Source organism: Carassius auratus, chromosome 42 (assembly GCF_003368295.1).
Source record: "Carassius auratus strain Wakin chromosome 42, ASM336829v1, whole genome shotgun sequence".
Classification (NCBI taxonomy): domain Eukaryota; kingdom Metazoa; phylum Chordata; class Actinopteri; order Cypriniformes; family Cyprinidae; genus Carassius; species Carassius auratus.
In genome coordinates, this window is record NC_039284.1 from 3603420 (window position 1) to 3615304 (window position 11885).

The following is an 11885-nucleotide window of genomic DNA, read 5'->3' on the forward strand; positions in this document are numbered from 1 at the left end:
TAAGTGAAAGTAAACGGTGGAGAAAGAAATCGGATCTGTATCATTATAATCGATGCATTGTCTCTTAAAGTGACCGCGCCTAATATTCGTTTTAATTTAATCCAAGAAAATTAAAGATAGAAAATCACTTACTGTTCTTGACTGAATTACTGAGTAGTTTTAACAAGAATTAATCCACAACCAGACCGAAAATTATTCAGAACAGCAAAATAAAGAGAACTGTGAAATATTATCCAGAAAAATTCTTCATACTGTGGACTACCAGTTAAATTGATAAAAACTATTTGGGACCAAAAAATATTCAAACACTTTGACCTGACTATGTTTTGCTTACATATTTTTTTCTTTAATTGCTAATTAACCACAGACTGAACAAAATGAAACATTGCTTGGTAATTGCTAAACAAAGTATTGATAGTTGTGTACATGCTGTAGTGTCACTCTAACAGTTGTGTGAAGTTTTGTTTGATTGTAATCAATTACATATCTCTCTAACAAAGTTATCTGATATTATCAAGATGAATTTGTTCTGACACAGTTTAACTCTGAGGTATTGTTCCATTTATTACCATGTTCTAAACTATAACAAATAAAGTGTGACAATGTAAGACATGTTGAAGGTATCTGAATACATTTTGGTTTGACTGTATATTAGATTTTACAGTGAAGACTTTGCAGTGCTATTTTATATTGTATTGTTCGGTTTCTGTACTTGGACACCTACAAACTTTAACAAGCTTAAACATTGTGAAAATAGCACAAATAAATAATTAGAAAAAAAACATACACATTTTAAAAGAAAATTAAACGGCCCACTGGTACAACCACTGGTCAAAAGTATTCACACTCATTCAAGTAGAAGTTGTTACGATCATCAGCTGGAGTGCCCATGAACTCTATAGGGCACTCCACTCTGGACTCTGGCATCTCCTATTTCCGTTAACCACCAGATGTCACCATATAATCACTTGGACACTAGCACCCTTCATTCTGTTGCACCACACCCAAACTACATTTCCCAAGAGTCACTACATTTCAATAATAATTGTATTATTGAAAAACGTTGCAAAGTCGTCAGCTATTAGAGATGAAGCACGAGGGGGAGGAGGAGGACATAGAAGTGAGGAAAATGTTTTAAAAAGCATGCAAGAGTTAGATGAATTGTTAATTTTGTTATGGTAGTATGTCCTTTTAGCAGAGGAGACATTAGCAGAGAAAGAAGATAGGAGTGACTGATACACAATAAGGTCAGTAGTATTTTTGGACTTGCGCCACACCCTTTCAGAAGCTCTAAGCTTAGAACAGTGTTCGCATAGAACATCAGATAACCAAGGGGCAGAAGGGGTGTTACGGGCTGGCCTGGAAGATAAGGGGCAAACAGTGTCTAAACAAGATGTAAGAGTGGAGCAGAAAGTATCAGTAGCACTGTTAGCATCCAAAGAAGTGTCGTGTATAAATAAGGTCCAGTTGGTTGCCTGATTTGTGAGTAGCAGTAGTTGTCATTCAATTAGAGATGAGCAGACCAGTACCTCCACCTCTTCCAGTCAAACGGGGGGAGTGGTAAAATGAGAAATTATTGGAGAGTGCTGCAGGTGTAGCAGTGTCCTCTGGTTTGATCCAGGTCTCTGTTAGGGCCATGAGATGAAGCTTTGAATGACTAATAATAGAAGTAATGAAATCAGCTTTGTTTACAGCAGACTGGCAATTCCAGAGACCAATAGAAAAAGAAAGTAGTGTATTAGCAGACATAGGCAAATTGTGCAGGTTGTTAAGATTGCGCTGTCTACATTGTGTGATGCAGAGGTGGAAAGTAACGAATTACATTTACTCGCGTTACTGTAATTGAGTAGCTTTTTTGTGTACTTCTACTTTTTAAAGTAATTTTTAAAATATGTAATTTTACTTTTACTTAAGTATATTTAGTTTGAAGTATTGTACTTCGCTACATTTTAAAACACATTAATTACTGAGTAAAAAAAAAAATAATAATCTGTGCTTACCTAGAGACACCAAACTAGCAGCTTATAAAATCTCGACATCAACCCTTCGCAAGCATGTACAGGTAAGCTAAATAATTGCAACGTTGCATTGGTGGTTAAAATTAAGCTTTGACATTTTAGCAAGAGGTTTTGCACAAATTAGCCAAAAAGACTGGTGCGGAGTGTGCGATATATCTGGGATATATCGTCTCCTATAATATCATTGTTATTTAAAAATGTGCGCGCGCAGTTACAGTGCGTTCTTTCACTGTGATTCAGTCTGTTAAAATGCATTTAAACTGATCATAAAATTGAAGATATGGGGCAGAAAATTTAAATATATAATTTTCATATAGTAAATCAAAATCACACAAAGAATGCGTATTTTCCTCCAAAAATCATCATGATTATATATATATATATATATATATATATATATATATATATATATATATATATATATATATATATATATACATATTTTACAACAGGTCAGTAAACAAGTTAATTAAGAGACTTGCGTTTTAGATACCATATTGCCTGTTTTTGCTCTATTTTTACAACAAAAAATAATTCCAAACATAGCCACCAAAGCACAGTTTTGCATCTCTGAGCAACATGACTGATCAGTTCCTGAATTAATCAACCGTTTAAATGATTCGGTTCAATCGCAATGACTCACTTATTAACAGTGACTTGCTGACACATACTGGCCATTTTAAGTTCACAATTAAAGTATCTTTTGATTTTTTTTTTAAATAATTTATTTCTTATCATTTCAAATGAGTATTCAACATTTTATGTCTTGTATATCAAAACATTATTCATGCATTTGCAACTGCAGGTTAAATGCATTCTTGTCCTGCACTAAACAGTGTGTAAATACATCTAAATGCCACTTCCGATGAAGCTTCTGCATTTCGTCTGCATTGAAAAGATAAGTTTGTTGATACTGATTTGCCTGGTAACAGCCCAAATGTCTTATTATTCTAAATAACTGATTTCTTTAATTAAAAACAACTAGTTTGAGATTAATAGGCCTGTGCCAGGGGTGTCAAACTCAGTTCCTGGAGGGCCATATAGCCCTGCAGAGTTTAGTTCTAACCCTGCTCCAGCACACATATCATGTAGTTTTCAAATAAGCCTAAATGATTAAATTAGCTGGATCAGGTTTGTTTAATTAGGGTTATATCTAAACTGTGCAGGACTGTGGCCCTCCAGGAACTGAGTCTGACACCCTTGGTCCCATTCTTGCCTCCCCATCACTGTTAAAATTTAAAAAGTAATTTTTACTCTGAGTAAGTTTTAAACAAGCTACTTTTTACTTTTACTTGAGTAGATTTTTAGACTGGTACTTTTACTTGTACTTAAGTAAAATTTCATTCATGTAATGGTACTTTTACTTGAGTAGAATATTTTTGTACTCTTTCCACCTCTGGTGTGATGCATGATTTACGAGTGGTAATGATAGTAGGGATCTGGAAACACATAGTGAGAATTGGTTATAAACAACTGAAACAGAAATGAAACAAGGAGAAAGAAAAAAAGATTAATCAAAGCAATACTTATGTTCCCTGCCAGTGTCCCTGCCCGGTGGAGTCGCACGGTAGAGTCGATGGTCTTTACACTCTTCGGTCTTCACACGAGGAGGGCTTAACTGGAGGGCTGCCGCGACCGTTGCCGCGGTATACTAATCATTTTTAAACCCGACAAAATGGAAACTTTAATGGAATGTAAATGTACATCCAAGCTTATTTCCCAAGTTGTACTTCCCTTACTCTAAGGCTAATAAATGTATTTCACAATCTGGGTCATTATTTAATACAAAAGCACACATAATGTTTCTACTGTATCTCTATAAATCACTCTGATATTTAGTTAAGATGAGTGCTGTCTGTCACTGTCTTTAATCAGTCCTGTGAATTACTGTATGCTCATTCTTTATAAAGTAGCAACAATGTTGTTTGTAAAGTACAGTACTGTGCAAAAGTCTAAGGCACATTAGTATTTTCACCCCAAAAAATGGTTTTAAACCAGTTATTTATATATTTTGCTGTAGTGTGTCAGAAGGATATATCAGTTTGCCATCAATATTAATAATAATCTTTTGCGATTTTCAATGCACAAGCAGTCTGACAACGGCAAAATGAATGTTTGGAAATGTACACTGTTATTTTCTACTGACGCACTGCCCTGTGTCACTGTTTAGAATGGGAATTTTCTCATGATTTACAAGTAGTTAAAAACTTTAGGGATATTGTTAGTAATCAGCTGGACAAAATATATAACACTAGCCTAGTGGTTTTGGGATATTTTACTGCAAATATCTTACAAATTGTACCTTTAAAAAAGTATAATTTAAGTATCCATTCATTCATATGTTAGTGTTAAGGGCTAGATTGTCGCTGGAGGAAACAGCTGTGGTGTGATGAGCGTTGACAAGAGAAAACTTTACAGTAGATGGGAAACCGACTGCTCCCTCATGACCTTTTGTAAACTGTATTTATGACACAGAACTGCACAGATACATATATTCTAACAATCTATCGATAAACACAAACCTTGTGTCCTCTTTTTGTGTTTGAGTCTGCTCGTGCTGCTCCGCTTGCGGTCTGCGGATTGAAGAATGTGCTGAAAGTCGGAGAGGAGACCGGTCTAACACCTGTTTCATATGGAATTTAAGGGGACCGACTCTGAGGCGATCGCCAATTTGTGTAGTTTATGGAGCTAAAAGCTATAGCCCCGCTAAAAAAGCCTAGCGATGACCATGCATCTTGTGTACATTTCGGAGAACCAGGACAAACATTTCAATTGATCGATCAAGCATTTAAGAGGAACCGAAATGAGGCACCGGTGAATACCGATCCATACCCAACCCTACTTTCAAGAAATAGATTTTTTGCTAAACGAACCCAACACCTGGCTATGTCCTGGCTGGGATGTGATGTGATTTGTGTCATGTGCAGGTGCGATGGATCGCGTACAAACCAAAAGTGTGTCAAATTGGTATATGTTTATACCTCCCATCCGACCACAATCAAATTCACTCCATCCGGATGGCGCCATTTATCTGGATAGGTTTTTTATTTTTTTTAATTTATTTTTTTATGATGACAAGCTGTAATGAAAACAAGCCGAAATGAAATAGCAGTAACTATTTTTAAAATGCAAGGAGTAGAAGTAAAAAGTAGGCTGAGAAATAATTACTCAAGTAAAGTATAGACAAAATTTCTACTTAAGTAAGGTAACAAAGTATTTGGTCTTCATTACTTGACTCCTCTGGGTACAACCTGCACTGGGGCCCCGCTAACCCCAGCTACGGCCCTGTTTACACGTCTGTTTGTTTTAATGTGTTTTTAAACAGAACTATTGATGTTGGATGCTCATACAGTACATGGTCATACCCTTGATTTAGTGCTTTCTCATTGTTTGTTAGTACATGATTTTGCAATAGATGACCATGCTATTTCAGATCACGAGCTGATTACATTCAGTGTCCTGACAAATGTTAACATTACTTGACCTAATAGGGCTGTTTGTTGGTCACGTATGATCACAACAACTGCTTGCACTGAGTTTTCAGCTGTTGGGAGGTCTCCCATTCATCGGACTTAGTTTGTTTGTTATGATTGGAGTGATGCAGACTATCTAAATTATTTGAATACTATCTCTGCTAATATTTTAAACTCTCTGGTTCCTAAAAATGCCAAGCAACACAAACCAATGGCTGAACCCTGGCTCAGTGAGGATGCTTATGCTCTTTGACAGGGCTGTAGAAGGGCCAAAAGAAAGTGGAAAAAAGATAAGCTTCAAGTTTCTTATGAAATATTAAGGGACAGTCTGATACAATATCAGAACATGGTGAAAACAACAAAGTTTAAGTACCTTTCAGGTTTGATTGAAAATAACTTTTACGATTCAAGAGCACTTTTCTTTTTTTTTACACTATTAATGCGGCTATTAATCCTTTAGTTGGCTGTGTGACAAATTTCTCCCTTTTTTTGTGGACAAGATTGTAGGCTAGATTTTCCCTCTCCTTTTCAGGATCCATCTGTCCCTCCACTCTTTTCCAGCACCTTGAGTCAGTTTGAGCCTGTAACTCTGCCTGATCTACAAGACATTGTAAGACAGCTTAAACCCTCTGGATCTTCCTACGATATTCTTCCTCCTAGATTTTTTTACACATATATTTGAGGTGATTTGGCCTACTGTTCTTAAGATTATAAACAGCTATGGCAATGGTTCCAGATGACATGAAGCACTCCATTGTACATCCACTTTTTAAAGTGTCCCAAGTGTCCCAATTGGGTTTTTAGGAAAAGCCATTCTGGTTAAAGTTCTTAATGATATTTTACTCACTCTTGATGCTGCCAGATCTGCTGTGTTAGTGCTGTTAGATCTGAAGGCAACATTTGATACAGTTGACCACTCTGTTTTGATTTCCTGTTTGGAGCACTAGGTGGACATTCAGGGTAATGCGGTCAAATGTTTTCAATCCTATTTTAACAACAGAAGGTTCTCTATTGAAACCTCCAGCAAATAACTCCCACTGTTACTACAACATGAAACTGTTTAACTCCATTCAACTTCAAGCAATCACTGATCACTGGGGGAATTTTATTGACATATTTGTGGGATATCCTGAGTCTCTGCATGATGCCAGGGTGCTGTGGAACAGCCCTGTGTATTCTGGCAGTATAAGTCCATTCTTGGGGATGGTGGTTATCCTTGTCTGAGTGCACCCATCTGCCTCATCATCCCATACAGAGAGCCTGTGCAGAACCCTGTGCTGTTTGCTCTACAGTAGCTCAGCAAATGCATGGTTAACGCAATGAAACAGAGTTTTCCTGAATCTAATGCTCACATTTGAAAACAAACGTATCCATCCTCGCAATGTATCCACTTTGGGGAAGTCGTGGCCTAGTGGTTAGAGGGTTTAAGTCTTGGGCCGATAATACCATGATTGAGGTGCCCTTGGGCAAGGCACCGAACTAAAACAAAGCCCAGATAACAGTCAACATGGCTATACAAAATACAAAAGACCTGTGGTAGGTAGGGAAGACAGAACAGAACAGGGCTTAGCTAAACTGAAACAAAACGAGAACCCAGAACAATGGACCAGCACATGATAGAAAACACAAGGGGAATAGATAGGAGAACAAAGATAGAAGGTAATGAGGGAAGGCAGGTGAGGCAAATATCCAATAATCAGGTAACAAAATGGGGAGGGTTAGACAATTGACAGGAGAGCACGCGGCACCAATAAATCATGCTCACTCAAAGGCCATCTTGGGCACACCGGAACGTGGTCATGCATGATACAGCTTGAGCTGCCTGATGGGTTACAGTTTTCTTTGTGGAGACTCTGTGTTTGATAAGCTCATAAAATATTAAAACTGAATTCAATATTATGTGTACAATTATTTTATGTCATCATGGTATTGTACATTTTTTGGAAAACATTTTGACTAAATGTTTTATTATTTAAAGTTTATATTCTTCATAAACCTGAAACACTATGACACATAAGATTATAACATGCAAGAAATTATGCTTGTGTATCATTTTATTGTAGTATTTGCATTTCCACATGAAATGGATTACAAGTCATTTTGAAAGCAGAAGTTCATCTAAGCAACCTTGAACTTGACATTGTAATAGACATAGTAACCGTTGTTGAACATGTAAAGCCTCTGATCAGTGGGATTGTAGTCCAGATACATGTAAAAGTCCTGGAACTTCTCAAAGGGAATGCTAATGTAGCTTTCCTCATTTTTATTGGTGTCATAGGTGTAAAAGATCTCCTCAGTTTTAGTGTCTACCGACCTTGTGGCATACAGAACCCCACATATCATGAAAGTGTTTCCTACAGATGGTTTAAAAATACTGGTCTGCCAAACCTCCTCTACTTCAAATGACACTTCATTGATCTTCCCTAAAACCAGTTTACCCTTCGATCCGTCCGTGGCGTAGGTTACCCACAGGCCGGACTCATCGGCTGCAAAGTCCAGGTTCTGGTTGGCTGAGTAATGATATGAGAATTGGGCACTGGCCGTAGGAATCACCTTGTACTCAAGTTTTACACTAGTCATGTTGAGCTTTCCCATAGCAAAAGGGCTTCTGAACTGATAGTACAGGGTGTTTTCCCGCACAATGTAGTTGTTTCCAGTGCCTCGCCAATCATATCTATTTTGGGCATAAAGCTCATGTGTCTTATAGCCCTGTCTCATGATCAGTTTGTAGTAGTCAGAGTACTGTGTGATTCTGCTGACCAGAGTGTTGCTAGAGCCGGAGTACCAGTACATGTTTTCAGAACCAGGCAGGGGATTTGAGTCTTTGCCCCATCCTCCATAACTATAACCTGCACTCAGATCTGCATTCAGCTGGCTGACGACAGGCTTTCCCAATCTGAGAATACCTCCATGCTTACAAGACCCTAGGAGAAATCATTGAAAACAGTGAATTCTAAAAATAAAGTTAAAAATAAAAGTTAATTTAAAATTTGTTTGTGCAACATTTTTATACCGTATAGAGGGCAATGGACGATTGTGTTACATAAAATTGTTATATACACTACTATTGATATTCTAATAATATGTACAGCAGTAGACTTCTGAAAAGTCCCCTTTGAAGTTTTAGTTTTTTAGTTAAGTGTAATTTCACAAACTAACTGCATGTTTGTAAGAAACAAATCCTTAAAGACGTTTTAAATTTAATCCATTTAATCACATGAACTTTTTTTTCACATTTTGTAACACATAAAGGTACATTATAATACAAAAGAAGAACAAAAACTAGGCTACTTTCATTTTTTTCCTTCTTCTTGTATAAAGTAAGGAAACATACAATATACATATGTAGATACAGGCTACCTGGAATACATAAAGTAAGAGGAATGCTTTCATATTTCACTAGAAAAATTCAGATTTCCAGGATTTCAGTGGTAATGGGAACTTGGAGTCAGTAACATTTCAGTATTAACGTTACATAATCTGACTACACTCATTTTTTTTTAGAAGAGTAATAAAAGCTATTTAATCTATGACTTAAAAGCCTGTGACCTGAATTATTTATTTACAAGAGCCTGAGATAACAAACAGCCCCTATTCTAGAATATTTATCTGTTATAATTCGTATATGTGTGCAATACTTAAAATTTTATTAAACTACATTTTCAGAATTATGTTTGTCTCTTTATGCACAATGTAAACTTAAGTAAAAAAAATTAATCTTAACATTCACTGAAAATGAGTGTTAGTCCACCTATTTCTCACCTATTTCTGCATTAGAGAAGTCATCCTTATCATCTTGGCATTTCTCCAGTTTCCTCTGAAGTTTGGCGAACTCGATGCGAATCACTTCTAAATTGCTGCGGTCGTAGCTCTCCAGTTGGTCAACGATTAAACTCATATTGCGAATCTTACAAAGAAAACAAATTAGACCCAGGCAAATACTACAATGGCATGATGTTTTGTGTAAGTGAAGGAAGCTTCACCTCAATGTAGAGACTCTCGAAGGCCGGTGAAGATGAGTTCAGAGATGCTTTCAGTTGTGTGACCAGAGCCTCAAACTCTCTGAGCTCAATGCGGAGCAGCTCAAACTCCAGTTTGATGTACTTGTCCGGTCCGCTCTCCAGACTCTCCACACGAGTTGTCAGGTTGGAGAGACTGCCGAGAAGAACTTCCAGCTGAACCTTCAAACTACTGATCTGAGCATGTGAAAAAGAAATGATAAGAATTACAGCAAATGAGAAAAAGGTGATAATATAGACCAGTGCTTCTCTGCTGGTGGGTTGCGACAAAAAAACATCTCAGACTGCCACAAATCTGAATAATAAAAGTAACCATGTACTGTAATCATGTATTGCAACAGCAAAATGCATACATTTAATTGACTTCTAACAATGAGAAGGAGAATATGTCAAAGGTCATTTGTCCAATCACAAAATCATGTTGTTAAATCAGACAGATGAGCATGGACAGAAAATGTGATGCAATCAAAACCATCAACAACACAGGATCAGAAAACAAACGAACAAAAAACACGATGAGGATGAACATAGTCTGTGCAATTAAAAAACCCACAGGCATTTAGGCACCAAAAATATGAAAAAGACTTGAATCACACTTCTGCTCATTACAAAAATATTAATTGTGCTAAAATAATAAAAAATGAAATAATACAAATCAAAAACTAAATAGCCTAATGTACTGAAAGGGATTAAAAAAATCTGAATCACTAAAATATTAACAAAAATTTTAATCCTTCATGGTTCAGGGATTCGAGTCAATATAAAATTGGCATCCTGAGCAAAACGGTTAATCTGGACTGTATGAACATACTATACCTTGATGATCTGGAGCTTGACCTCTACAGACAGTTGATTCGAGGTGGTCTGCATCTGCTCCACACGGTCTGCTGGGAATGAAGTATCAGGCAGGAACACGTAACAGACACACTGTCCAAACTCCCCGACGGAGCCTTCCACACTGCCAGAGCCCCAGTCTTCTAGGGACTGGACAACAGGAAGAAAAACAGCATTATAGCTGAATTCTTTTTTATGCCTGAGACCATTCAGCATTGAATCAAAACTGAGAGCAATGAGGGTCAGAAGGACTCTTACCAGCCAGGAGTGAGCAGGAGCCACAAGAAGCAGTACAAGCAGCAGGAGATCCATCTTTTTGAATCATGTTTCTCTTTCTCAGCTACAGCCTTATATACAACATGTTATCAGTACTAATCTGCAGCACATGTCTGTTTCTCATCTGTATTGTGGTTGAAATCCAACAAATGTATGATGATGTAGCTTATGCACACAGTTCATGTTTGCTTAAGACATTTTATTGGTGGACAACATGAGATGGTGAATTATTATAACACGCAAATTCACAATCGACCTGAGAGGGAACGTTGTTTAAAAAACCTGTTAAAGGTATTACGTGAAGTATTAAAAAAAAAAAAAACTTGCCATGACTGAGCTGCTGGTGTGTTCTACACTTCTATCCATCTCTCTGTCCATCCAGTCACCTGTCCATGCAAAACTAATGCATTAAACTCTTTGGAGTGTTTCAACTGACAGTGCACTCACCCACAAGACATTTTCAGTAAAAAACAAAATGTATTACTGTGGTTCAGGCGCTTTAAGGCCTTTACGACATGGATGCTGTTGGGGTCTAAGCCAACCCCAAATGCACGGCTGATACCGGAACATATCAGCGATGGAGAATATGCTCTCTCTCTCTCTCTCTCTCACACACACACACACACACACACACAAACAAATGGAATTGTAAAATAAATATATTAACCATATTAATCATGCTCTTTCACACACACACAAACATGCACACACATTTTGTCGTGGATATAGATATTTGAAATAAATGACAGGTAACAAAATGCTTATTAAAGGTCTCCATATATAATTTTCAGGTATTGATGTGATCATAAATAGTTTAGATATAGCAATTTTTATGATTTTATTTTTCCTCTTATAGTGCCAACAAGTGGCTAAACTTTGCTATCTCTCTCTCTCTCTCTCTCTCTCTCTCTCTCTTTATATATATATATATATATATATATATATATATATATATATATATATATATATATATATATATATATATATATATATATATTTTTTTTTTATTTATTTATTATTATTATTATTATTATTAAAAAAAAACTCAAAAAAATAGGTTGTTGAATCATTTTATACATGGCAACAATCCGAGATACATGCAGAATATAATGGGACAAAGCATTTTGATTGTGACCTGTAATGTTTTGTACTTCTGTACTTATTATAGCACCACCTCTGATGGAGATGTGTGTGCACCTGTGGTGGGGGAGATTAGGGACCATCCTGCCAAATTTGGTGTTACCAGTAATTACTGTTTTGACTAG

At 36.7% G+C, this 11885-nt stretch overlaps 1 protein-coding gene across 1 annotated transcript; it reads right to left on the bottom strand.

Annotated features, from left to right (window-relative positions):
- Window positions 1–7530: 7530 nt before the first annotated feature.
- On the bottom strand, window positions 7531–10733 carry olfm4.2 (olfactomedin 4, tandem duplicate 2). Its single transcript, XM_026229185.1, has 5 exons — window positions 10603–10733; window positions 10327–10494; window positions 9475–9687; window positions 9254–9398; window positions 7531–8415 (listed from the first exon to the last, which is right to left on the bottom strand). The coding sequence occupies exons 1-5, from the start codon at window positions 10654–10656 to the stop codon at window positions 7610–7612; spliced, it is 1386 nt and encodes a 461-aa protein (XP_026084970.1). The 5' UTR covers window positions 10657–10733; the 3' UTR covers window positions 7531–7609.
- Window positions 10734–11885: the final 1152 nt, after the last annotated feature.

Bases quoted from the DNA above. Each gene is read 5' to 3' on its own strand.
- olfm4.2 (XM_026229185.1), bottom strand. From the start codon at position 10,656: ATGGATCTCCTGCTGCTTGTACTGCTTCTTGTGGCTCCTGCTCACTCC. The intron at 9,688-10,326 runs GTATAGTATGTT...TCACATGCTCAG, and splicing joins TCAAGCTCCAGATCATCAAG to ATCAGTAGTTTGAAGGTTCA. The intron at 8,416-9,253 runs GTGAGAAATAGG...GATTTCTCCTAG, and splicing joins CTTCTCTAATGCAGAAATAG to GGTCTTGTAAGCATGGAGGT.